The sequence below is a fragment of the Pelophylax lessonae genome (assembly GCF_965119305.1).
Source record: "Pelophylax lessonae genome assembly, chromosome: 12".
Classification (NCBI taxonomy): Eukaryota; Metazoa; Chordata; class Amphibia; order Anura; family Ranidae; genus Pelophylax; species Pelophylax lessonae.
Window position 1 is genome coordinate 31,422,407 of NC_138779.1, and position 24,288 is coordinate 31,446,694.

Genomic DNA, 24,288 nt, shown 5'->3' on the forward strand with positions numbered 1-24,288 from the left:
TTGTTTAGTAATTTTTCCCCACACCCACAGGTTCCCCTTGAAGTGCATTTGTACAACTAGGAATTTATTTATACCATGGAGGCCTTGATATAATCTTTGTAATTCATAAAAAAGCAAAAAAAAAAGCTGAGCAAGGTAGAATTATGTAACCCCCAAATACTGTATTGGTAAGCCCTGCCAGGACTGTCTAAACCAGTGGTTGTCAACTTATGAGCTGAAAGGAGCCTCAAATGCGGCCCCTGACATCACCAAAGGGCCGCACATAATGTTCAGTGTATGTAATGCTTGAGAGGACTGTGGGAAACTGCAGACCTAATAGAGGAAATGAGGGTCAGAGAGTGTGGACAGGATACATTTATCTTTCGTTCATTGATGGACACAGCTCCACATCTTCTTTGACCCTTGGGTTATGCTGCTCTCCATAGGAGTAGGACTAGGCAGAAAATAAATTGACCACACCTACAGAGGCAGTCCCAGGGGGTATACTCCCACTTTCTAGATCCTTATGGTCTTCCCAGTCTGGCCAGCGAGCATTGACCCAACTTTAGCTACGCTCCAGGTTGGCCACGACGTAGCGCCAATGGACGGGGGCTGGCCAGCGAGTTAAACGTTTTGCGAGGACGCATAGCCCTGGTCACGACCAGAGTCGCAGCATAGCTCTGGCCAGCAGCACCCCCATTCCAAGTTGGTGCGGTGGACTGCCTGGAGTGGTTCCATGGTGCTCAGTTCCATGGTGCAGAAGTGGATGTACTAGCATCTACGGATGCTGCGTTCAGCTGCAAAATTTTGCAGGCTGCTGTTGCAGAGGCTCCTGCCTCTTGAGGGCATATTTTTTTCCTGGTAAGTGAGCTCCAGTTGTTCCTGGTTGAGCTCCTGGTTTACCTGGTTGACTAAGTTTATCGCCTTTGGGAAATGTGTTTATTGCTATGTTTTTCCCACCCCTCGTGTTGACACTGCTTTGGGACGTCCTGAGGGTCAAAGAAGATATGGCGCTGTGTCCCTCAATGCACAAAAGAGAAAACTGGATTTTTGTCTTACCGTAAAATCCTTTTCTCTGATGTTTGATGGACACAGCACCTACCCCTCTGTGAGTGGGGTTATGTATTCTTCTGACACTGCTTGTTACAAAATTGAAGTCCTATAGCAGGAAGTAGGAGTATACCCCCCAGGGACTGCCCTATAGGCGTAGTCAATTCCTTTTCCGCCTAGTCCTACTCCTATGGATCAAAGGATCCAAGGGTCAAAGAAGATGTGGAGCTGTGTCCATCAATGAACATCAGAGAAAAGGATTTTACGGTAAGACAAAAATCCAGTTTTTTGGCAGGGGATATGCTGCGGAGGACAATGCAAATCTGGGAACATATTACATTAGGCTTGAAGAGATCAGTTATTTTACCCTAATCAATGTGCTCACTACAGACTGCTAAGGTCCGAGGGTCGCCCATCATATACCAAAGGGCCGCAGGTCGGGCACCAGGGCTCTAAACGGTCAAGTGACATTTGAGCTTGTCACACTTAACACTTTCCCAGACTACCCTATCAGTGCTGCTGTGGTAACATGAAAACTTTACAGGGGTATACTGGACTACAGCAGGCATTAAAGTGGTGTTAAAGCCTCATGGTGTTTTACCTTTATGCATTTTTTTTCATCCCAGAAAAGGAGGATTGGGGCTGCTCTGTGCAAAACCATTGCACAGAGCAAGTGTGTATAACATGTTTGTTTGTTTTTTGTTAATTGAAATAACTATGGTTTAATATTACTTTAAGCATGAAGACTTGCAAGGCACACTAAACGTTTCCACCTGGAATAACTAAGTACACTGTCTACTTTTGGTTACTACTTTTTCGGTCTAATATTACCAGTGCCAGAACCTTTTAAAGAGCATACACTTCCATTAGCCCTCTTTCTACCACTATGTTGTAAAAAAAATACATCTTGGGGGGGGGGGGTTGACGTCTATTTCTGGAGTGCCATTTATAAATGGCGGTGCTAAATGAGGCACCTATAATGAAGCTGTCATTAGATAGCTGGCATCACAGAAAAAAGACACAGAGCTTAGCGGGGGATCTCTCTGCTGATCCCCACTGAGCAGGCAGATGACAGGTCTGTGTCCGCTCGACTGTGCAAATCAACTGGGGTAAAGCAAAGCGGCTGCATGGACACAGCCATTGCTCCCAACTTGACATCCATGTTGGGTGTAAGTCAGTGAACTCACACTGTCTGCGTTTGGGGCCATGCATCTACACCCACATGGATGCCAGATCTGTCCATGCAGCTGCTGCGTTTCAATTGACACAAGTAGGACTGCCTGCACACCTGTGCATCCCCGTGCAGGTAAACACGGCGCTCCATGGGCATGTACTTTAGTATACCTCATGTGAACGAGGCCTTAATAAGAATTTAGCAAGAGTTTTGTAATTTATGCTGTCCACAGAACACAGGTACATCCCTGTGCAGGTAAATATATGGTTTAAGGTGTCTTTCACAAACTGAAAGCTGTGAGTGAAACATCAAATCCTCCAGATTTTTAGAGAAGTTTGTATATCTAAATTTTTGTGTACGTTCAATTTTCACCATTTCACAAAAAGGTGCAATTCTAACCGGTTTCCGACCGCCGCACGACTATATACTGCGGCGGTCAGCCCCGGCCAGGCAGAGTGACGTATGGGTACGTCACTCGCCTGTCACTGACTTGCGAGCCAATTGCGGCTCATCCACTGACAAGTCAGTGCGTGTGACCGGCGGACCCGATGTCCGCCGGTCACACTACGATCGCTCCGGTGAAGGGAGAAAGGCAGAGCGGCTTATGTAAACAAGCCGCCCATCATTCTCCCTGGTGTAAAAATTAAGATCAGACGGTTCTACTATGTAGGACCGTTGATCTTTGTTTTTACACCAATAGCCATGTCCCTATACAGTTAGAAGCACGCCCCCAGGACACACTTAACCCCTCCCTCTCCAATACAGTTAACCCCTTCCCTGCCAGTGTCATTTTTGCAGTAACAGTGCATATATATAGCACTGATTACTGCAGTAATGTCACTGGTACCCCCAAAAGTGTCAAAAATGTCAGTCAAGGGTCCGATCTGTCCTCCGCAATGTCGCAGTACCGAAAAAAAATCGCAGATCGCCGCCATTACGCGTTAAAAAAAAAACACCAAAAATGACAAAAATCTTTCCCTTTGTTAGTAAACGCGATAACGTTTGCGCAAACCAATCAAAATACGCTTTTTGCGATTTTTTTTTTTTTTTTTTACCAAACATATGTAGCATAAAACAAATTGGCCGAAAATGTTAAAAAATTTTGATTTTTACATTTTTTTTGGGGGAATTTCATATAAAAAAATGTGAAAAATATTGTTATTTTTGCAAAATTGTCGCTCTTTTTTTTTTTGTTTATAGCTCATGATAAAAAATCGCACAGGTGATCAAATACCACCAAATGAAAGCTCTGTTTGTGGGAAAAAAAAGGATGTCAATTTCATTTGGGTACAGTGTCGCAGGACCGCGCAGTTGTCCGTTAAATTCACGCAGTGCCGAATCGCAAAATAGGCCCTGGTCAGGAAGGGGGTAAAATTTTCCGGGGCTTAAGTGGTTAAATGTACAAATATTTGTTGTTTATTAACTCAATACAAGTTAATGATTTATCTTTAGCAGGAATTTTGTAAAATTTGCTTTTGTTTTTATCTGCTAATAATGAATTTTCAAATATTTTTTGATAAACATTTGCGCAAATATCTTGGGGCCTTAAAAATTATATGGTTTGGAGGGGTCTTTTACAAACTCTGAAAGCTGTAAGGAAAAAAATAGAAAGGCAATGGAAAAAATGCAAAAATTGTTTGGCCAGCTGAGTTTAGAAGTGGAGCACAGGGCCTGGCACCTGTTTCTCTCATCTCATCTTTTCCCTTTTGTAAAAACTTGCTGGGGAAGATCTAAGAATTCCATGAGCAAATCATTTATCTATGCAAATATGCATTCCTTCATGTATGTATCTTCTGTGTTTATTTCATGGCTTGCATATTATTTTGTATATCTCATCTTCCTAGCTTTAATAAAATATTTAAAAAAGTGAAATCTAGTAGCCTATAAGCGGGCGAGTGGCATTGCTAGTAGTGGTGTGGCACAACATACAATTATGTCCTAAAGTGGAGACCGTAGGCAAAGCTCAGACCTTTTTTCATAGGATTGTTGGTAAGTAGGGTATGTTACAATAAAATATTTCTCATTCAGCAATCATTTATTACAGGTTACTTCAAACCTTACCCAGCCCTCTGTAAAATGTTTTTTTTTTTTAAACTTTCTATAATTTACATACATTTTTGAGCTGTTGGAACATGCTGTTCCAAAAGCATACCACGGTAAAGATATTTACAAATTATAAGGTGATTTCATAGTAATTTAAAGTTGATCTTCAGCCTTCCCTTCAGTCTTGCACAGTTATACAGCTTCCTGTGCTGTACGGAAATCGCTTACCTTGATTTCACTGCACACTGTGAGCTTCTCACAATGTTCATTAGAAGCTGCAGCAAATTGGAGAGAGCCTGCCATATTTCCTGGCAGGAGGATGTCCAGCATCTTCTAGCTCTTTTCCTCTCCAGCCTGACTGTCCCTGGCAGACCCCTCTCATTTATTGGATTTCAGTTCTTTCAATCATGGTGTCTTAGCATAATATAATTGTTATCAAGGGCGGTCTGCCTAGGAAAGAACACTCTTTCAGACTAACATCTACCACTCAAGGTAGAGGCGGTCCCCGTGTTACGAACACAATAGGGACTGTAGGTTTGTTCTTTAGATTCAAATTTGTTTGTAAGTTGAAACAGTGCATTTGTAAGTGCAACTTCAGCCTGTGCAGGGATGTGGGATGTTTCGGGTGCTTCTGGGCGTGCAGTCATGTTATCTGGGGTTCTTGTGGCCATGCAATACATACACTACTGCAGTGTGTAATGTGTCTGGCGGTGTAAGATGGCTGCTCAGCGGTAACTGTGACCAGCGTGGAGCACAAGTGACCGAAATTTACATCCGTTCATAAGTAGGAGTCGTTCGTAACTTGGGTGTTCGTAACTCGGGGACTGCCTGTATATTGATATTTATACACTAATGTGCAAACAAAATGCTGTAAATGAAGAATGCTTTCAGAAGTAGAAGTGTCAAAATTACATTTTTTCATAAATTAACCACTTAAGCCCCGGAAGATTTTACCCCCTTCCTGACCAGGGCCTATTTTGCGATTCGGCACTGCGTGACTTTAACGGACAATTGCGCAGTCGTGCGACGCTGTACCTAAACGAATTTGACGTCCTTTTTTTTCCCACAAACAAAGGTTTATTTTGGTGGTATTTGATCACCTGTGCGAGTTTTTGATCACGCGCTATAAACAAAAAAAGAGCAACAATTTTGCAAAAATAACTATTGTTCACATTTTTTTATATGAAATTCCCCCCCCAAAAAAATGTGTAAAATCAATTTTTTAACATTTTCGGCCAATTTGTTTTATGCTACATATGTTTGGTAAAAAAAAATTGCAAAAAGCGTATTTTGATTGGTTTGCGCAAAAGTTATCGCGTTTACTAACAAAGGGAAAAATTTTTGTCATTTTTGTTGTTTTTTTTTTTTTAACGCGTAATGGTGGCGATCTGCGATTTTTTTTTTTTGCGACATTGCGGCGGACAGATCGGACCCTTGACTGACATTTTTGACACTTTTGGGGTTACCAGTGACATTTCTACAGTAATCAGTGCTATACATATGCACTGTTACTGTAAAATTACACTGGCAGTGAAGGGGTTAACTTTTTTGAGAGGGAGGGGTTATGTGTTTACCTAGGGGCGTGATTCTATCTGTGATTGGCTGTGGCTTGAGGTGTAGGAACAATGATCAACGGGCCTACATAGTAGAACCGTATGATCACTATTCCTACACAGGGGAGAATGACAGGCGGCTTGTTTACATCAGCCGCCTGCCTTTCTCCCTCTCCACCGACGATCGCCGAGTGACCGGCGGACATCGGGTCCGCCGGTCACACGCGCAGGGGGGGGGGTCTGTGACCGTGCGGGAGCGCGCCTCCGACGGCGCGCGATCGCTCCCTAGAGCCTCACAGGCTAGCGACATAGTACTACATCGCTCTGCCTGTGAGAGGCTGACTGCCGCAGTAAATATATTGTGAGCAGTCGGCAAGTGGTTAACAAGATGGAAAGTAAATGAACAGAAGAGAAATGCAAATCAATATTTGGTGTAATCATCCTTTGCCTTCAAAACCGCAACAATTCTTTTAGATACTTTTGCACATAGTTTTTGAATAAACCTGGGAGGTAGGTTGTCCAAGCACAGATCTTCTGTGGATGTAAGCTGCCTCAAATCCTTCAGTCTCTTCATGTAAGTCCATACAGACTCCATGATGTTAGGATCAGGGCTCTATGGGGGCCAAACCATCACCTCCAGGATGCCTTGTTCTTCTTTACACTAAAGATAGTTCCTATTGACATTGGCTGTATGTTTTTTTTTTTTTGTCCAGCTGCAGAATACATTTGGGGCCAATCCCATGCCTCCCTGATGGTATGGCATGATGGATAAGTATCTGCCTGTATTTCTCAGGATTAAGGACACCATTGATCCTGAGCAAATATCCAACTCTAGTTGCAGAAATGCAGCCCTAAACTTGCAAGGAACCTCCGCAATGCTTCACTGTTGCCTGAAGACACTTATTATTGTACCATCCTCCAGCCCTTCGCCAACAAACTGCCTCCTGCTACATCCAAATACTTCAAATTTCAACTCATCAGTCCAGAGAACCTACTGCCATTTTTCTGTACTTCAGTTCCTGTATTTTCATTCCCGAGGTTTGGCTTTTTGGCAACAATTCTTCCATGAAGACCACTTCTGGCCAGACTTTTCGAGACAGTAGATGGGTGTGCCTGGGTCCCACTGGTTTCCGCCAGTTCTGTGCTGATGGCACTGCTGGACATCTTCCAATGTCAAAGGGAAGTAAGCATGATGTGTCTTTCATCTTCTGCGTTAAGCTTCCTTGGCCAACCACTGCGTCTACGGTCCATAATGTTGCCCATTTCTTTGTGCTTCTTTAAAAGAGCTTGAACAGCATATCTTGAAGCCCCGGTCTGCTTTGAAATCTTTGCCTGGGAGAAACCTTGCTGATGCAGTGTAACTACCTTGTATGCTCAGGCTTGCCATGGTGTATGACCTGTGACATGAAACTATCTTCTATAACCTCACCTTATGCCCCGTACACACGTTCCGATAATCGGACGACTTATCGTTTGCATTTTGTTGCATGATACTAACATCGAATTCAACAATGCGTACAAATCGCATGATTTTTGTCGTACGACTCGGGAAAAGCTTCCTGGTTGCTTAGCTAGGTATCAGATGGTGCAAAACAAAAACAATGGCAGCCAGGCCTTTTCCATGCTATTTTAGTGTTTCTGAGCATGCAGGGTCTTTTTCGATCGATTTTTAGCGGACGCATAGTGTACTGATGAAACTATTGTCATTCGCGAGGCTGTCGTATGACAGAAGTTTTCCTGTTTGTCCCTTCGGATTTTGTTGGACCAACTGTCGTGATCGGCTGTCGAAGGCTGTGTACTAACGATCAGATTATCGTGCGATCAGGTCGAAAGCGAGTTTTGTCGTACGATTATCGGAATGTGTGTACGGGGCATTAGTAGCAGAGTTTGGCTGTTCCTCACCCGCTTTTTAGCTTCCTTCACAGCTGTTTCAGTTTCCGTTAATGAGTGTGTTTCAACCAGCATATGTAATTGACGATCTATAATAGCACCTGCTCGGTATAATTGGTTAATCATACACCTGAATCTAATCCTACAAAATCCCTGACTTTGTGCAAGAATTGATGCTGGTTTGAAGCCAAAGAGTAGTCACGCCAAATATTGATTTAATTTACATTTTTCTTCTGTTCACTTTTTGTAAATTGATAAAAAAAAAAAATGAAAAATATATATTTATGAAAGCATTATTACATTACAGCATTTCTTCACACCTGCTTAAATCTGTTGCACAGTACTGTATATAACCTCCTCCCAAAATCCAGCCCACTGCTTGCATCAGAACTGAGAAATCACTTTGCAAAACAACCCCCCAGCATTTCTAGCTGCAGCCATCTTGGGGTAAGGGCAGATGATTCATGTAGAATTTGTTTCCTGGAATCCATTTACCTTTAGCTCAGACATGCAGACTGGAGGGTGTGCTTAGCTGATTAAAGGAGTTGCAAAGGCAGAAGTTTTTTTTTTTATCATAATGGCCTATCATAGCAAGCTGCTTGCTGTGGGGGCACTCAACAGGAGGGAGGGGCCAGGAGAGTCGAAGAAGGACCCGGGAAGAGGAGGTTTAAGGCTGTCCTGTGCAAAACCAACTGCACAGGGCAGGTAAGTACAACATGTTTGTTATTTTTTTTATTTTTTAAAAACAAGACTTTACAATCACTTTAAGAGCCGGTTCACACTACCGCGACCAGAAAGTCGCCCCATGAAGGAGCGACTTTTTAGCAAGACTTTGAAGAGACTTAAATGGCGACTTTGTCTGTGGGGAATGCCTGGGTAATCTTTTCTTCTTCCTGGAAAGTCTGATCAGTCGCTTGAAAATAGATAAGGATCCGACTTAGAGGCGACTCCCATTGAAGTCTATGTGCACAAGTCGGATAGAGGTCGTCTTGAAGTAGTACAGGAACCTTTTCTGAAGTTGGAGCGACTTCAGTAGTGCATATTAAGACGGCTCTCATTCATTTACATTGAATTTGTAATGACAAGCGACTTGGGGTCGCACGAGTCGCGTCCCAAATCGGAGTAGTGTGAACCGGGTCTTAGCCTCTCCTCCCCATCGCCAGATGAAAGCAAAAATGCCCATGAAGGCTCCTGGGATGCAAGACATTATTTTGGCCTAGGTCATAAACCAGAAAGCAAATGAAGAAATGTAAAAGAAAAAGTAAAAAAAAAATAATAATAAAATAACTTTAGCGTAAGGAATAAAATTGGTAATGTTGATTGACAGAATTTAGTTCCGCTTTAGGATTAGAGTGTATCTAAAGCCTAAACTTTTGTTAAGTATGGAAGTTTCCAAACCCCGTTGGGTTTTTTATAGCTGTCTGTGTCCCTGCTGGGGAGATTCACCCTTTCTATTGTCCTGGGGTCAGTGGGACAGAAAGTGATGGAAAATCCAAAGTGTTAAGGCACTACAAGAAAATCGGGCGAACATTTTTGTACGCTTTTCGTATAGTGTGTACAGAACTTTCTATAAACGATTCATAATTTTCTTACGAAAATTCTCGAAGGGACAAACTCCAAAATTTTTCTCATACGGGAAAAAACAAATGATTTTCGCTGAATGTGTACCGTTTTCGCACGATTTTTGTACAAGAAAAATCAGAAAAGAAAGACTGCGCATGATCAGAAACAATAAGCAACAAAAAAAGCCTTTGTCGTACGAGAATTTTCGTACGAATTATCGGAAGAAATTTCTTTCATCGGTTCCGATTTGCTGTTGAACAACGAGGAAAATCGGACAATCGTTCACCCTATTTTCTTATAATGTGTACCCCACTTTATTGTAGACACTACAAGAGTCAAGAGGAAATCTTCCTGCTGAGACACCTTTTCTGGTGATAGCTGTCTAAGAAATGGTAATTTTCCCTTTTGGATAGAATTTTATATCTCCGTAGGAGGGAAAAAAATAAAAAATGACTACTCAATCAAAAAAAAAAAAAATTGGTTTTAGATTCTTATTTTTTTAATCACCCAAGGCTAGGCCACTGATTATTTTTTTTTCCCAGCTCCTCCCACCAGCCACACCCATTTTTGGGTGTGCTCCCACCTGTAGGCTCATTTATCTTTCATTTATGGTAAGTCTTGGTTTTTTCAAGAGATATAAAAATTGGGGTTTTTTAGATATTTTTTTATTTAAACACCCAAGGATAGGCCCCTGATTGTTTTTTTTTTTTTTTACAGCTCCTCCCAGCAGCCACACCCATTTTTAGGGGTGCTCCCACTTGTAGGCTCATTTAGCTTTCATTTATGGTAAGTCTTGGTTTTTTCAAGATATGTAAGAAGTAAGGGGCGATTCACCCAATGGCCTTCTACCAAAAAGGGAAATATCAATTTTGGGTGGACTAACCCGTAAATTTGAAGTTCGCAATACAATTAGGGGAAAAGTCTACGGCAGCAAAGCCTGTTTAAATAGAAAGCAAAAATACACCCATGGGACGAGCAGTTTTATGACCAGCTACAAACTTCCCTTAACATTAAATGGTGACCTTTTTCCCTGAACATTTTTTTCTTTTTTTTTTTTTTTTCTTATCTGACTTGTGTTGTTCAATAACCCCCTGTCAAATATCCTATCCTGGCCCTCTTAATTAATTATAAATCAGTGCTGTTGTTTGGAAGAGGGGGGAAAATCATAATAGATGTGTTTTCCTAAATTAAAATGTAAATGTAATTACCCCATAGATTGTGAGTGAGTGAGGCCTTAGTTATTAATATTCTGCTTCACGGTCGCCGTGGCAACGTCCTCACCCAATCCTGAGGCCCGTATTAGGCATGTCACAAAATTAGCAATTTTTTTTCTTTTTCTTTTCTTTTTTTTTTTTTTTTGCCGTGGCTGGCTGGATTTATGAAGTCGTTTTATGACATTTAAAAAAAATAACCCTTTTCCTTGTTTACTGACAAATTCTGCAATTTATTACAAACCTTGCTTTCTTTCCGAGTTCAAATAAATAGAAAACAATTAACCCTTTTTCCCCGCAAAATGCCCTGACTTTTTTTGAAAGACAGTCGCCTGGATGTTATCGTCGTATGAAGTAAATGGAGTTAAAATGTTGATTAATCCGGATAAACAAGACTGATAATAATGCTGATAAATGACGCTGAAATTACTTTTTGCCCGTAATTTATTACATAAAATATCTTGTGTTTGACATGCGATTAGTTCCCTGGTGCATCAGTCAGCATGATGGCGGATCTTGTGAGGGACATCTGCGCTTGTCACTTCAAGCCGCTAGATACTGCAAGGGAAAAAAAAAAAATCACATTAATTTCTTTCCAGATTCATTTAATTGCTAAATTGTGAAAAAGCAGCAGCGCTGTTTTTTCCTGTCTAAAAAGCAGACATAGTAACCTTTTATAAAAGTGAGGGAAGAGCTGTCTCAGCAACTCATCCCAACCAATCACATTTCAAGCTGTTCCTGCCCAGATTGCAAACTGATTGGTAGTTATAGATTTTCAGAGATGGTCCTTCCCTACCACCGGTTTATAGTTTTAAAGTATAACTAAAGGCAAATATTTAGGCCAATACATATATATCTAAAATAATAAAGTGTTTTGCCTTTTAGTTTTACCTTAACCAATTCCGGACCGCCCATCACACATTTACTGCGGCAGGGTGGCCCGGCTTCCTCCTCTTCCTGGTCTGGTACGCTCGTGTATATGCATATGACCAGCATGAAAAGGTTAAAAGTTGAGTATGGTCTTTAAAAAAAAAAAAAGAACCGAACATTTGTGCTCACCTGGGCGGATGCAAGATCGATCCCCCAAGGCTCTGCAGTGAGAACTGAGCAATCAAGCCCTGTTGATCGCTCAGCTCTCCCTTTTTCTCTGAGCAGAGAGCCGTGACTGTCAGCGGCTCTCTGCTCTCCCCTCCAGCACTCAGTGGAGCGCTGGACTGTGGAGGGGGCGGGAGCAGCTCTCTCAGGCTTCTGGGTGGATCCCATCTTTAAAGTTGGCTGAGTGACATCATTTAAACTGGTCACAGGAGTACAGAGCTAAAGTGCACTCCTGTGACCTACAGGAAAAGTATAGCCAAAATAGCTTTGGCTTTACCTCTCCTTTAATGCATTCCCTGCATTAAGGTAAAAAATGTCCTAGTACCTGTAACTAGTGATCGACCAATATTGTTTTTTTTAATGCCGATACCGATATTTTGGTCATCGGATATCGGTATTGGCCGATATTTTCGGACATTTAAAAACATTTTTTTTTTTTCACAAGTACTGTTATGGAGGGATCTGGGGTCTAAAAGACCCCTCTTCCACACTTAAAAGCATTCAAAACGCCAAGTTTGGCTGTTTTGACAGCTGTCATTTTTTTTTTTAATTTGGCGCCGAGTACCCGGAAGTGATGTCATGACATCACTTCCGCGTTTTTTACATGGAGACCCGATCAGAGCTGAATGCGGCTTTGATTGGGTCTTGTCTTCCGTGGCCGTGCAGGTAGGATGTCCGGGCGAGCCGTGGAAGGCGGCAGGAGAGGGGGGGACGGGAGACCAGGGTGAGCCGTGGAAGGCGGCAGGAGAGGGGGGGACGGGAGACCCAGGTGAGCTGTGGAAGGCGGCGGGAGGGCGTCCCCTCCCGCTCCTTGTAATGACAGCCGAGCGGCTTCTCTACGGCTTCATTACAAGACAGCCGACCGTCGGCTATGGATGCCGGTACCGGGGGATGCCTCTAGCTGCAGGCATCACTCCGGTACAAGCACTTTCCTGAAATATCGGCAATATCGGTAACCTCCGGGCCCGATTCCGATATATCGGGGAAAGTGCATATCGGTGTTGCCCATAATCAGTCGATCCCTACCTGTAACGCCCCCTCATCCCCCTTATATTTACCTGAGCCCTCACTGAATCCAGTGCTGTTCCCATCTGTAGCAGCTCTTTTCTCTCCGGAGAAGAGGAGGGTCAGGGCCGCTCTGCACATTGCCACTGCTCTTGTTTGGTATTTAAAAAAAAATGTACTTTACAATCACTTGAAGAACTTTCAGCATTTTGATTTATTTGCTTATTGAGTATGTAGCTTCTTTATCTTTTATTCCTCGTCTATGTTCTGATTAATGCTGGTGGCATGACCTCTGCCCTAGATTTCCTTTGTCAAGGTGGCTCCTTTTTATTGCAGAATACTATGGGGCCACCCTTGCATGCATGGGCTAGAGTTGTGCCTACATTCACATCAATAGAAACACACAGCCTCATAGCATAGGATGGCAAGGCACTCCCGTGCTCCTCCCTCCTCTTCCTCCTCCCTTACCCAAGCTAACAGACTGGCTTCAGACTGCACTGTCCACTGTTAGCTCCTGTGCCAATCCTTTGAAGACCAGAAGTTCAGGGAAGCAGCACTGAGAGAGCCGGGGTCAGCAGCTTTGAAAGTTGTAAACTGCAAGGACTAGGGTATACATTTTAACAAATAGATTACTGGGAAAGAGGGTTAGTGGTGTTAATTTTATTGTGGTTAGTGTGTTGGGCTGAACAACTTTGGGTTGAATACTACACTATATTACCAAAAGTATTGGGACGCCTGCCTTTACACACACGCAAATATTAATGGCATCCCAGTCTTAGTCTGTAGGGTTCAATATTGGGTTGGCCCACCCTTTATAGCTAGAACTACTTCAACTCTTCTGGGAAGGCTGTCCACAAGGTTTAGGAGTGTGTCTATGGGAATGTTTGACCATTCTTCCAGAAGCGCGTTTGTGAGTTCAGGCACTGATGTTGGATGAGAAGGCCTGGCTCACAGTCTCCTCTCTAATTCATCCCAAAGATCAGTTCAGGACTCTTTATGGACCTTGCTTTTGCCTCGTTTCCATTGAGCGGATCGGTTCGGTACGGTACGCTAATTTGAGTGTTTCCATTATGAAAGTGGCCCATACAACCGAACCAAACCGCACCATTCCTGGTCCTGCTTCAGATGTAGGGCCATAGGAAATGGTACGGTACGGTTAGGGCGGAGCTACTGGCGTCACACGATAGAGTCCACTGATTGGCGGACAGGAAACCATCAATGCTCATGTCAAATGAAAGAGCAAAACAAACACCTCATTTGGTGTAAACCCCGCATGGTCCCTGGTGGCCCAACTTGCAGTGGAAACGCTCACCTGAATAGACCGGACCATTCTAACCCTTCCAAACTGTACCGACCCGAACCGTTCCGCTCAGTGGAAACGAGGCATTTGTGCACTGGTGTGCAGTCATGTTGGTACAGGATGTGCCATCCCCAAACTGTTCCCACAAATTTGGGAGCATGAAATTGTCCAAAATGTCTTGGTATGCTGACACCTCAAGAGTTCCCTTTACTGGAACAAAGGGGCACAAGCCCAACCCCTGAAAAACAACCCCACACCATAATCCCCCCCCCCCATCCACCAAATGATTTGGACCAGTGCACAAAGCAAGGTCTATGAAGACATGGATGAGCAAGTTTGGAGTGGAGGATCTTGACTGGCCTGCACAGAGTCCTGACCTCAACCCGATAGAACACCTTTGGGATGAATTAGAGCGGAGTCTGTGAGCCAGACCTTCTCGTCCAACATCAGTGCCTGACCTTTCAAATGTGCTTCTGGAAGAATGGTCAAACATTCCCATAGACACACTCCTAAACCTTGCGGGGACAGCCTATATACACCTTTATATACTATACATACTCTATACCAGCCCTCGAAATTTCCACTCGTCTGCATGATTTAGGCGAGTGGAAATAAGCTGAGGGCGAGTGTGGAGCCGCATCGGGGGGAAACGGGTGCCGCTGGCAGGGGGTTGGACGGGGCAACTGGTGGCGAGTAACTCTTAAGGCCTGGCTAGTAGCTCAGGACTTGAACTTTTGTACCCTGAAGTAGTCCCACCATTCAACCAGCCCAGGGAGTCCAATCTGATCAGTATCGGGAGCTCTGCTACCATTCAACCAGCCCAGGGAGTCCAATCTGATCAGCATCAGGAGGTCTGCTACCATTCAACCGGCCCAGGGAGTCCAATCTGATCAGCATCAGGAGCTCTGCTACCATTCAACCGGCCCAGGGAGTCCAATCTGATCAGTATCAGGAGGCCCACCATTCAACCAGCCCAGGGAGTCCAATCTGATCAGTATCGGGAGCTCTGCTACCATTTTCCAGCCCAGGGAGTCCAATCTGATCAGTATCAGGAGGCCCACCATTCAACCAGCCCAGGGAGTCCAATCTGATCAGTATCGGGAGGCCCACCATTCAACCAGCCCAGGGAGTCCAATCTGATCAGTATCGGGAGCTCTGCTACCATTCCACCAGCCCAGGGAGTCCAATCTGATCAGTATCGGGAGGCCCACCATTCAACCAGCCCAGGGAGTCCAATCTAATCAGTATCGGGAGCTCTGCTACCATTCCACCAGCCCAAGGAGTCCAATCTGATCAGTATGGGGAGCTCTGCTACCATTCCACCAGCCCAGGGAGTCCAATCTTATCAGTATGGGGAGCTCTGCTACCATTCCACCAGCCCAAGGAGTCCAATCTGATCAGTATCGGGAGGCCCACCATTCAACCAGCCCAGGGAGTCCAATCTAATCAGTATCGGGAGGCCCACCATTCAACCAGCCCAGGGAGTCCAATCTGATCAGTATGGGGAGCTCTGCTACCATTCAACCAGCCCAGGGAGTCCAATCTGATCAGTATGGGGAGCTCTGCTACCATTCCACCAGCCCAGGGAGTCCAATCTGATCAGTATCGGGAGGCCCACCGTTCAACCAGCCCACGGAGTCCAATCTAATCAGTTTCGGGAGCTCTACTACCATTCCACCAGCCCAAGGAGTCCAATCTGATCAGTATGGGGAGCTCTGCTACCATTCCACCAGCCCAAGGAGTCCAATCTGATCAGTATGGGGAGCTCTGCTACCATTCCACCAGCCCAAGGAGTCCAATCTGATCAGCATTGGGAGCTCTGATACAGAGCGAAGCTTGTGCACATCGGCCGATAAGCGTGAAGTGATTTTCTTCCCAGGTTACTGCTTTTGGATGTTTTCATACTCCCTTACAAGGGTCGCCCTAAGCAGTTTTCTGAACATCGGTTATACCTCTGGTTTAACTGGAAACTCAGATAAAAAAAGAACTATTGTTTTTTGTTTTTTTTTTGTTCTGTGCATCCTCCTCCTCTTTTTATTTTGTTAGATATTTCAAAGAAAAAAAAAATGCCACAAAGATGAGGTTAAATTTAAGTTGTTTTTGACATTTTTCCATGGAACAACACCCTTGGGTGTGCCACTTCATTTACCTAGCAAGAAAAACGAGTGTTTTGTTCTGTATCTGTACGTGAGGGTGGATAATGGAGAACAGAGCAATCCGACTTCCTGGATTCTTATTTATCTTCGCATGCTCCCAAATATTTGGTTACTACCATTGCACAACCTTCCCTGCGTTTTATTTGTTTGTTTTGCATAAAGCCGGAATGGTGCAGGCAGCTCCGAATTATCATTTACATGGTTTACTTGGTTGGAGTTCTCAATACTTTTTTATTTTTTAGTATAGTTTGACTATTTTAAAGAACATTTTACACTAAACTTTTCTTGCATTTTTTTTTTTTTTCGTACTTTACGGTAAATGTAATCTGATTTAACCCTTTCATGTCTGGGGTTGATGAAAACCTTTGTGTCCAGACCAGATTTTTTAAGTATTGGTATGCGCTGGTTTACTCAACAAAAACCCTTTAACTGCTGTGAATACCAAAATTATTTTTACACCTATTTTTATTTTATATGTATTTATTTCTAACATACCTAAGGGTTTTTTTGGGGAAATTGTTTTTGAAATATCCTGAATATATTTTTATAATTCGCAAAGAAATAGACAAAAATACAAAATAAATAAATGAATATTTTAATTTAATGCATAAAATATTTTGCTCAGCCAGTAGTTTTGCTTAGCATAACAAAAATGTTGGAGGCCTTGTGAAGTGTTGCTCTCGGCAAAGTCAGTCATTCTAAAATTTGTATTTCAGGTATTTTTATTTATTCATTTTTTTTTTTGTACTTTGGGGTATTTTTATTTTATATATTTTTTTAACATACATAAGGTTTTTTTTGGGGAATTGTTTTTGAAATATCCTGAATATATTTTCATAATTCGCAAAGAAATAGACAAAAATGCAAAAAAAATAAAATAAGGGTTTCTTTGGGGAATTGTTTTTGAAATATCCTGAATATATTTTTAAAATTCGCAAAGAAATAGACAAAAATGCAAAAAAAAAAATAAAATAAGGGTTTTTTTGGGGAATTGTTTTTGAAATATCCTGAATATATTTTTATAATTCGCAAAGAAATAGACAAAAATGGAAATAAAAAAAAAATATAATATATATATATATGTTTTTTTTTTAATTTAATGCATAAAATATTTTCTCAGCCAATACTTTTAAAAGTTTTCTTAGCATAACAAAAATGTTGGAGGCCTTGTGAAGTGTTGCTCTCTGCAAAGTCAGTCATTCTAAAATTAGTATTTCAGGTATTTTTATTTATTCAATTTTTTTTTGTACTTTGGGGTAAATGTAATCTGATTTAACCCTTTCATGTCTGGGGTTGATGAAAACCTGTGTGTCCAGACCAGATTTTTAAGTATTGGTTTACTCAACAAAAACCCTTTAACTGCTGTGCATACCAAAATGATTTTTACACCTATTTTTATTTTATATATATTTATTTTTAACATACATAAGGTTTGTTTTGGGGGAATTGTTTTTGAAATATTCTGAATATATTTTTATAATTCGCAAAGAAATAGACAAAAATGCAAAAAAACAAAAAATAAGGATTTCTTTTGGGGAATTGTTTTTGAAATATCCTGAATATATTTTTATAATTCACAAAGAAAAAGACAAAAATGCAAAAAAAATAAATAAAAATAAGGGTTTATTTGTGGAATTGTTTTTGAAATATCCTGAGTATATTTTTATAATTCGCAAAAAAATAGACAAGAATGCAAAAATAAATAAAAATTTTAATTGACTGCATAAAATATGTACTTTTAAAAGTTTTGCTTGGCTTTTGCTTAAATGTTGGAGGCCTTGTGAAGTGTTGCGCTCTGCAAAGTCAGTCATTCTGAAATTAGTATTTTAGATATTTTTAGTTAATTTCTTTTTTTTGAGCAAGTGGTGCAATGTCTTCTTGCCATTCTTCTTGCATTGCATTCGGACCAAAGTTGGAATTAATTTTTTTTTGGTGTTGATGTTTTTGGGGTGCACTTATTTTTACACCTTTAACATCTTTGTCATTAGAGACGCACTTGGTTTCTAAATTATTACACGCTCACAGTCGGGGTAGTTAGGTGGGTACTCTCTTGGCATAATATTCACACTGTAAGCCTCGGTTCACATATGTGCGATGACAGACATCGCATGTAATTCGCAGCACACTACTCTGAAAACCACATGTGATGTCTCTGCGATGCGAATTCAGCCATACAGATTGTATGGCAGAATTTGCATCTGATTTGGACAGAACACGCACAGGACCCTTTTTTGGGTCGGATCGCATGGTGGTTCACACCTATGCAATCCGATTCATGTACCAACTGTCAGTTCGCACCGTGATATGCAAACTGATCTGGGGGGGGTGTGGTAAACCTTGTATTGACAACCCCAGCGATTCGCATATGGCAGTGTGAACTGCCTGCGATTTGAATGCGATGCAGGAAGCTGCAGTGGATTCTCAGGGTTCCCGCAACGCATATATGTGAACCGAGCCTCATTGCGCTGTGGCGTATGTTTTGTTTGACTTTTTGTGTTACATAGCTATACCTGAAAAAGGGGTCAACCTCAAGTCATCTAGCAGGATTTCATTTTCTGACTAAATTTCCACTTTAGGTTTTCTATGGACTAGAACAGGGATATGCAAACTGTGGCCCTCCAGCTGTTGCAGAACTACAATTCCCATGAGGCATAGCAAGACTCTTACAGCCACATTTATGACACCCAGAGGCAGAGGCACGATGGGACTTGTAGTTTTGCAACAGCTGGAGGGCAACAGTTTGCATATCTCTGGACTAGAAGTGGGGTACACACTATAAGAAAATCGGGAGAACGATCGTCCAATTTTTCTCGTTGTTTCACAGCAAGTCGGAACCGATGAACAAAACTTTGTACAAAAATTCTCGTACAACAAAGGCTTTTTTTGTTGTTTGTTTCTGATCATGCAAAGTCTTTCTTTTCTGATTTTTTTTTTTGTACGAAAACGGTACAAATCATTAATGTACGAGCCTTCCCAAAAGAGACACAGGCAGCAACAAAATCCAACTGTTTATAACCTTTAGAAAAAATATAAAAAACCCCAATCTCACCACCAGGAGAGAGGGGCAAGAAACGGGCCTTTAAATGATGACTACCAAATAAATACAAACTACAAAGTATTTTAACCACTTAAGCCCCGGAGGATTTGGCTGCTCAAAGACCAGGGCCTATTTTGCGATTCGGCACTGCGTGACTTTAACAGACAATTGCGCGGTCGTGCGATGCTGTACCCAAATTTAATTGACGTCCTTTTTTTCCCACAAACAGAGCTTTCTTTTGGTGGTATTTGATCACCTCTGCGCTTTTTATTTTTTGCGCTATAAACAAAAAAAGAGCGACAATTTTGAAAAAATAACTATTTTTCTCATATTTTTATATGAAATTCTCAAAAAAAAATTAAAAAAATCTAAATTTTTTAACATTTTAGGCCAATTTGTTTTCTGCTACATATTTTTGGTAAAAAAAAATCGCAATAAGCGGATTTTGATTGGTTTGCGCAAAAGTTATTGCGTTTACTAACTACGGGAAAGATTTATGTCATTTTTATTGTTTTTTTTTTTTTTTTAAACTAATAATGGCGGCGATCTGCGTTTTTTTGCAGGACTGCGACATTGCAGGTGGATAGATCGGACGCCTGACTGACATTTTTGACACTTTTGGGGGTACCAGTGACATTACTACAGTAATCAGTGCTAAAAATATGCACTGTTACTGTAAAAATGACACTGGCATGAAAGGGGTTAACTTTATTGGTGATCAATGGGTTAAGTGTCCCTAGGGGCGTGATTCTAACTGTCAAGGGGCGTGGCTTGTGATGTAACCACAGAGACATACGATCCTACATAGCAGGATAGTATGATCTCTGCAGTTAGATCAGGGAGAATGACAGACGGCTTTGTTTACATCAGCCGCCTGCCTTTCTCCCTCTCCAGCAGGAGATCGCGAGTGGCCGGCGGACTTCGGAGCCGCCGGTCACTCGCACGGGGATGTCAGGGAACGAGCGGGAGCCAGAGCGCGCCTTCGGCGGAGCTTGCTCGCCCCCTAGAGGCTCGTCGGCGAGCGACGTACCGGTACGTCGCTTTGCCCAGGAGCGCCAGACTGCCGCAGTATATAGTCGTGTGGCGGTCGGCAAGTGGTTAAAAAATTTATACATAGTAATTTTTATTATTACAAAGGTTGATACAATATTCAAACATACATTACTCCAAAGGGCCAAATAACGCTCCAATAGAAAGATTGAACACACATAATATTGTGTTAATAATGGATATCAGGACTAAACAGTTTTGTCCTGATTTCCATTGATAACACAATATTATGTGTGTTTAGTCTTTCTATTGTTGCGTTATTTGGCCTTTTGGTGTAATGTATGTTTGTATATTGTATCGATCTCTGTAATAATAAAAATTACTATGTATATATTTTTTTAATATACTTTGTAGTTTGCATTTTTTTGGTAGCCATCATTTAAAGACCCATTTCTTGCCCAAACCTCTTTCTTGCCCCTCTCCCCTGGTGGTGAGATTGGGGTTAATATTGGGGGTTTTTATATTTTTCTACATTATTCAGGGCTGGTTTCTCCCAAATTCATTGGCTCCTTATGTCACACTTTCTTTTACCTGTTTATAACCTTTTCTTTGCTGTAAGTAAAACTGCCAAAAAAAGCTTGACCAAAACTGGGTTTTATATCTCTTCCATAGGTATATAAGAGGGTTTGAAAATATAGATACAGAGGTAAATGCCCGATTCCACCTACTGGAATGAACTCAAAAACGAAATTATACATTTTTGGCAAACATACATTTAAAGGGGGAAAATTGAACCACTCGGGTCTTTTTGCTGTGTTTTGATAACTGTAAATATTGGGCGACCAATAAATGCCCAAAAGATGATGATTTGCAGCCCCTGCTGATATCTAAGGGGTTAAGGGGAAAATATTAATGCCAGAAGAAGAGTGTAACCCCAAGCTTCGGAGTCTATGGCGTCTCCTGGAAGTGAGCGATTTTATTGCCCCCTCCCTTTCATTATTAATGAAACGGGACTGGGATGATCTTTCACAAAAGTTCAGCAAGTCTATAAAGCCTCAGAGCCGAAATGCCATCTCACTCGTTTTACATTAAGTGACACAAGTCTGTCTCGTGGCAAAATTAAAAAAGAAAAACGAACATAAGAATGAGGCAGGGAGAGTCGGGGTGGGAGAGAGAGAAAAGCGGGCCGAGAGGGAGGGGGGAAAGAAAGACAACTGATATCTTCAGAGGATAATGGATAGGACTGATCCAATGTGCTTTTCTACAGTTAGGGTTACACCACCACACACAAGACCTCTCTTAAACTGGCTATGAACTCAAAAGGTAAAGATTTGCGATCTATAAAATGTCAATTATTCCTGCGCATTACTATGAAAGAATTACATTTTGTCTTACATTTGCCTGAAAACCATCAATATACTTCCTGTGTCTATGCATTCCCATTCAGTAGACTCAAAACTGTATCTATGCAGTGTGAGATCATCTAAGGCAGTGGTCTACAAACTGCGGCCCAGGGGCCAGATGTAGCCCTTTGCCTGCCTATAACTGGCCCTTGGGGCATATTCCTTCCAGGGACACAAACTAGGGTGCGCAATTCCACCCATCCACTGACACCAATGGTGGAGCATTATTCCTTCCCCTGATACCGATGGGGCACAATGCTTCCTGCTGATACCAACAATGGGGTGCTATTCCTCCCCCTGGCACCCACAATGGGGCACCATTCCTCCCCCAGACACCCACAATGGCACACCACTCCTTCCCCTGACACCCACAATGGGGCACCATTGCTCCCCCTGACACCCACAGTGGGGCACCATTCCTCCCCCTGACACCCACAATGGGGCACCATTCCTCCCCCTGACACCCACAATGGGGCACCATTCCTCCCCCCTGACACCCACAATGGGGAACCATTCCTCCCCCCTGACACCCACAATGGGGCACCATTCCTCCCCCCTTGACACCCACAATGGGGCACTATTCCTCCCCCCTTGACACCCACAATGGGGCACCATTCCTCCCCCCTTGACACCCACAATGGGGCACCATTCCTCCCCCCTTGACACCCACAATGGGGCACCATTCCTCCCCCTTGACACCCACAATGGGGCACCATTCCTCCCCCTTGACATCCACAATGGGGCACCATTCCACCCCTTGACACCCACAGTGGGGCTCCATTTTTCCCACTGACACCAACAATGATCCAATGTTTACTCCCATTGATACTAGGGCATTTCCCACTCACCTCGCACCCCCAAAGTCTGAAAAAACGGCCCTTTGTTTACTGTATTGCTCACTGTTCTCCTTGTTGGAGTGGAAGCTGTACCTAAGGACCTGCAGTGCAAGAATCTTCTTGCTTCCGCTTTATCTGTTATGTATCCCTGTGCTTCCTCCATTTCCCTTGCTGCTTTTTGAATACTCCCCAAGCAGTCAACAGGGGGGAAGCTCTGAAATGCAGAAGCAAAGCCAGGGATTTTCCAAGATGGCCATCTCCACACAAAGACACAATGCAGAACAAGGTATAGTAAGTCAGTAAGGGGCATAAGATCAGCTGCACAATACCTGTGACTAGTAAGTATCCCTCTGCTTGCCTTTTTTGGACACAACTTCCACAATTCAGGTTCTTCATGTGTGTTAAAGGGATTCGGACATGAAGAAATGCAATGTATAATTATGCTTTCAATGGAAGCTACTACTTCCAATATCTTCTCACAGAGAAGTGTTTGTCTCTTATATATTCATATATATGTCATATTCAGTCTTAAAAACTGTCAGTGTTACCCAACAACAGAATGATTCCTCTATTTATTGTGGAGAAAATGTGCAGGAGTGGCGTAGATCTGGTTGTTCAACATGTAGGGGAGGCCAATCTTAACATGCATTCTGTTCAATACTGTTAAATCCACTTTCTCCAGCAGCATAATTGCCCCATGATTTAGTCCTTAAAATACAGTTTCACATATCTGTCCATATTTCCTTCATACAGGTCCCCCTGGCTCACGCTGGAGAGAATATGGAGCCCTTGCTGTTATTTTAGCTGGGATTGCATTTGGCTTCCACCACCTGTATAAGGTAAGTGCTGGTAGACCTTTTACATTTCTGAACTAAGCCACTTGCCTGATTTAGGCCATAGTAACAGGTTCTCTTTATAGCCCACCTCCTACTTACCTTTCCTATCACCTCCTCAACTGCTCAGCCAGAATGAATAAATGAATGTAAAGAAAGGACATGACTGATTTTTCACTACATATACACTGTGAAGTTCTCATGAAGCTTTCAGATTCTGCATTTGGTGGAGGCTCTATCTCACGACTGTGTGGTTTCCAGCTCCTGGGTGAAAGTTCGTGCTCAAAGGCCTTTTGGATTACCTTGATATATGCTGGACTTTGATGAACATTCTAATTTTATTGTGTTTTATTGTAACCAGCGCTGCTTGTGTGTATAATATTCTGCATTAAAGTTGGCAAAGGAAGAGGGTCACCTAACCCCCATCCCCTTCCGCACAGCAGATACCTTCCCTCGCTCCCCCAATTTCATTTTTCTGCCAGGCACAAAGTGAAATACCCACCACTTATGGGTATGGGTGAGATAGTAACACACTCACTCCTCCTGTCCTATGTGACAGACCTCTAGGTGCCTTGTGATTGGCCCAGCACTTTCACATGGGGCAAGGAAAGGATCCATAACCCTGTATAAGTGTAAACCAGTCAGTCTGGAGCTTTCGATACTACAGATAGTTGCTCTCAGCTGCTGGGTAGTAACCTACAGCAATTTACATTAAATTGTATATAATTACAAAATTAAAAAACAAATATTCGATTCATCCCTGCAATACATGCACATTTCCCTATGTGTTATCCTTTAAACAATGCTGCTAGTACAGAACAGTAACTGTTGATTTGCCAGAAATCAAATGAGCTTCCTGTTTGGGCTTGTCTCACCTGCTGGACTGCAGAGCTCCCCCTATCTCCCACCAACCTGTCCTTCTCCACATGCATACATTGGTTTCTTTCAAGCAAAGCAATACTGCTACCTTATTAAATTGTCAAAACGCTGCGCTAGACTGACATAAATGGCTCATATATCAAACGATTCCATAGATATCTCATATATCAAATAATCACTAAGAACAAGCTGCTAGCATATGTATGCAGGACTACTAGCATAAGACTGTAAGATGGAAGCCCCCTATACAAATCATTAGTAAGACCTCATCTGGAATATGCAGTTCAGTTT

General features: G+C 42.4%; 1 protein-coding gene across 1 annotated transcript in view; it reads left to right on the top strand.

Annotated features, from left to right (window-relative positions):
• PEX14 (peroxisomal biogenesis factor 14) overlaps positions 1-24,288 on the top strand; it is a 282,226-nt gene that overhangs the window by 226,120 nt on the left and 31,818 nt on the right. Inside the window, exon 5 of the mRNA XM_082274523.1 lies at positions 23,039-23,124. Coding sequence (XP_082130649.1) covers positions 23,039-23,124 — 86 coding nt within the window. The remainder of the gene's footprint in view (positions 1-23,038; positions 23,125-24,288) is intronic.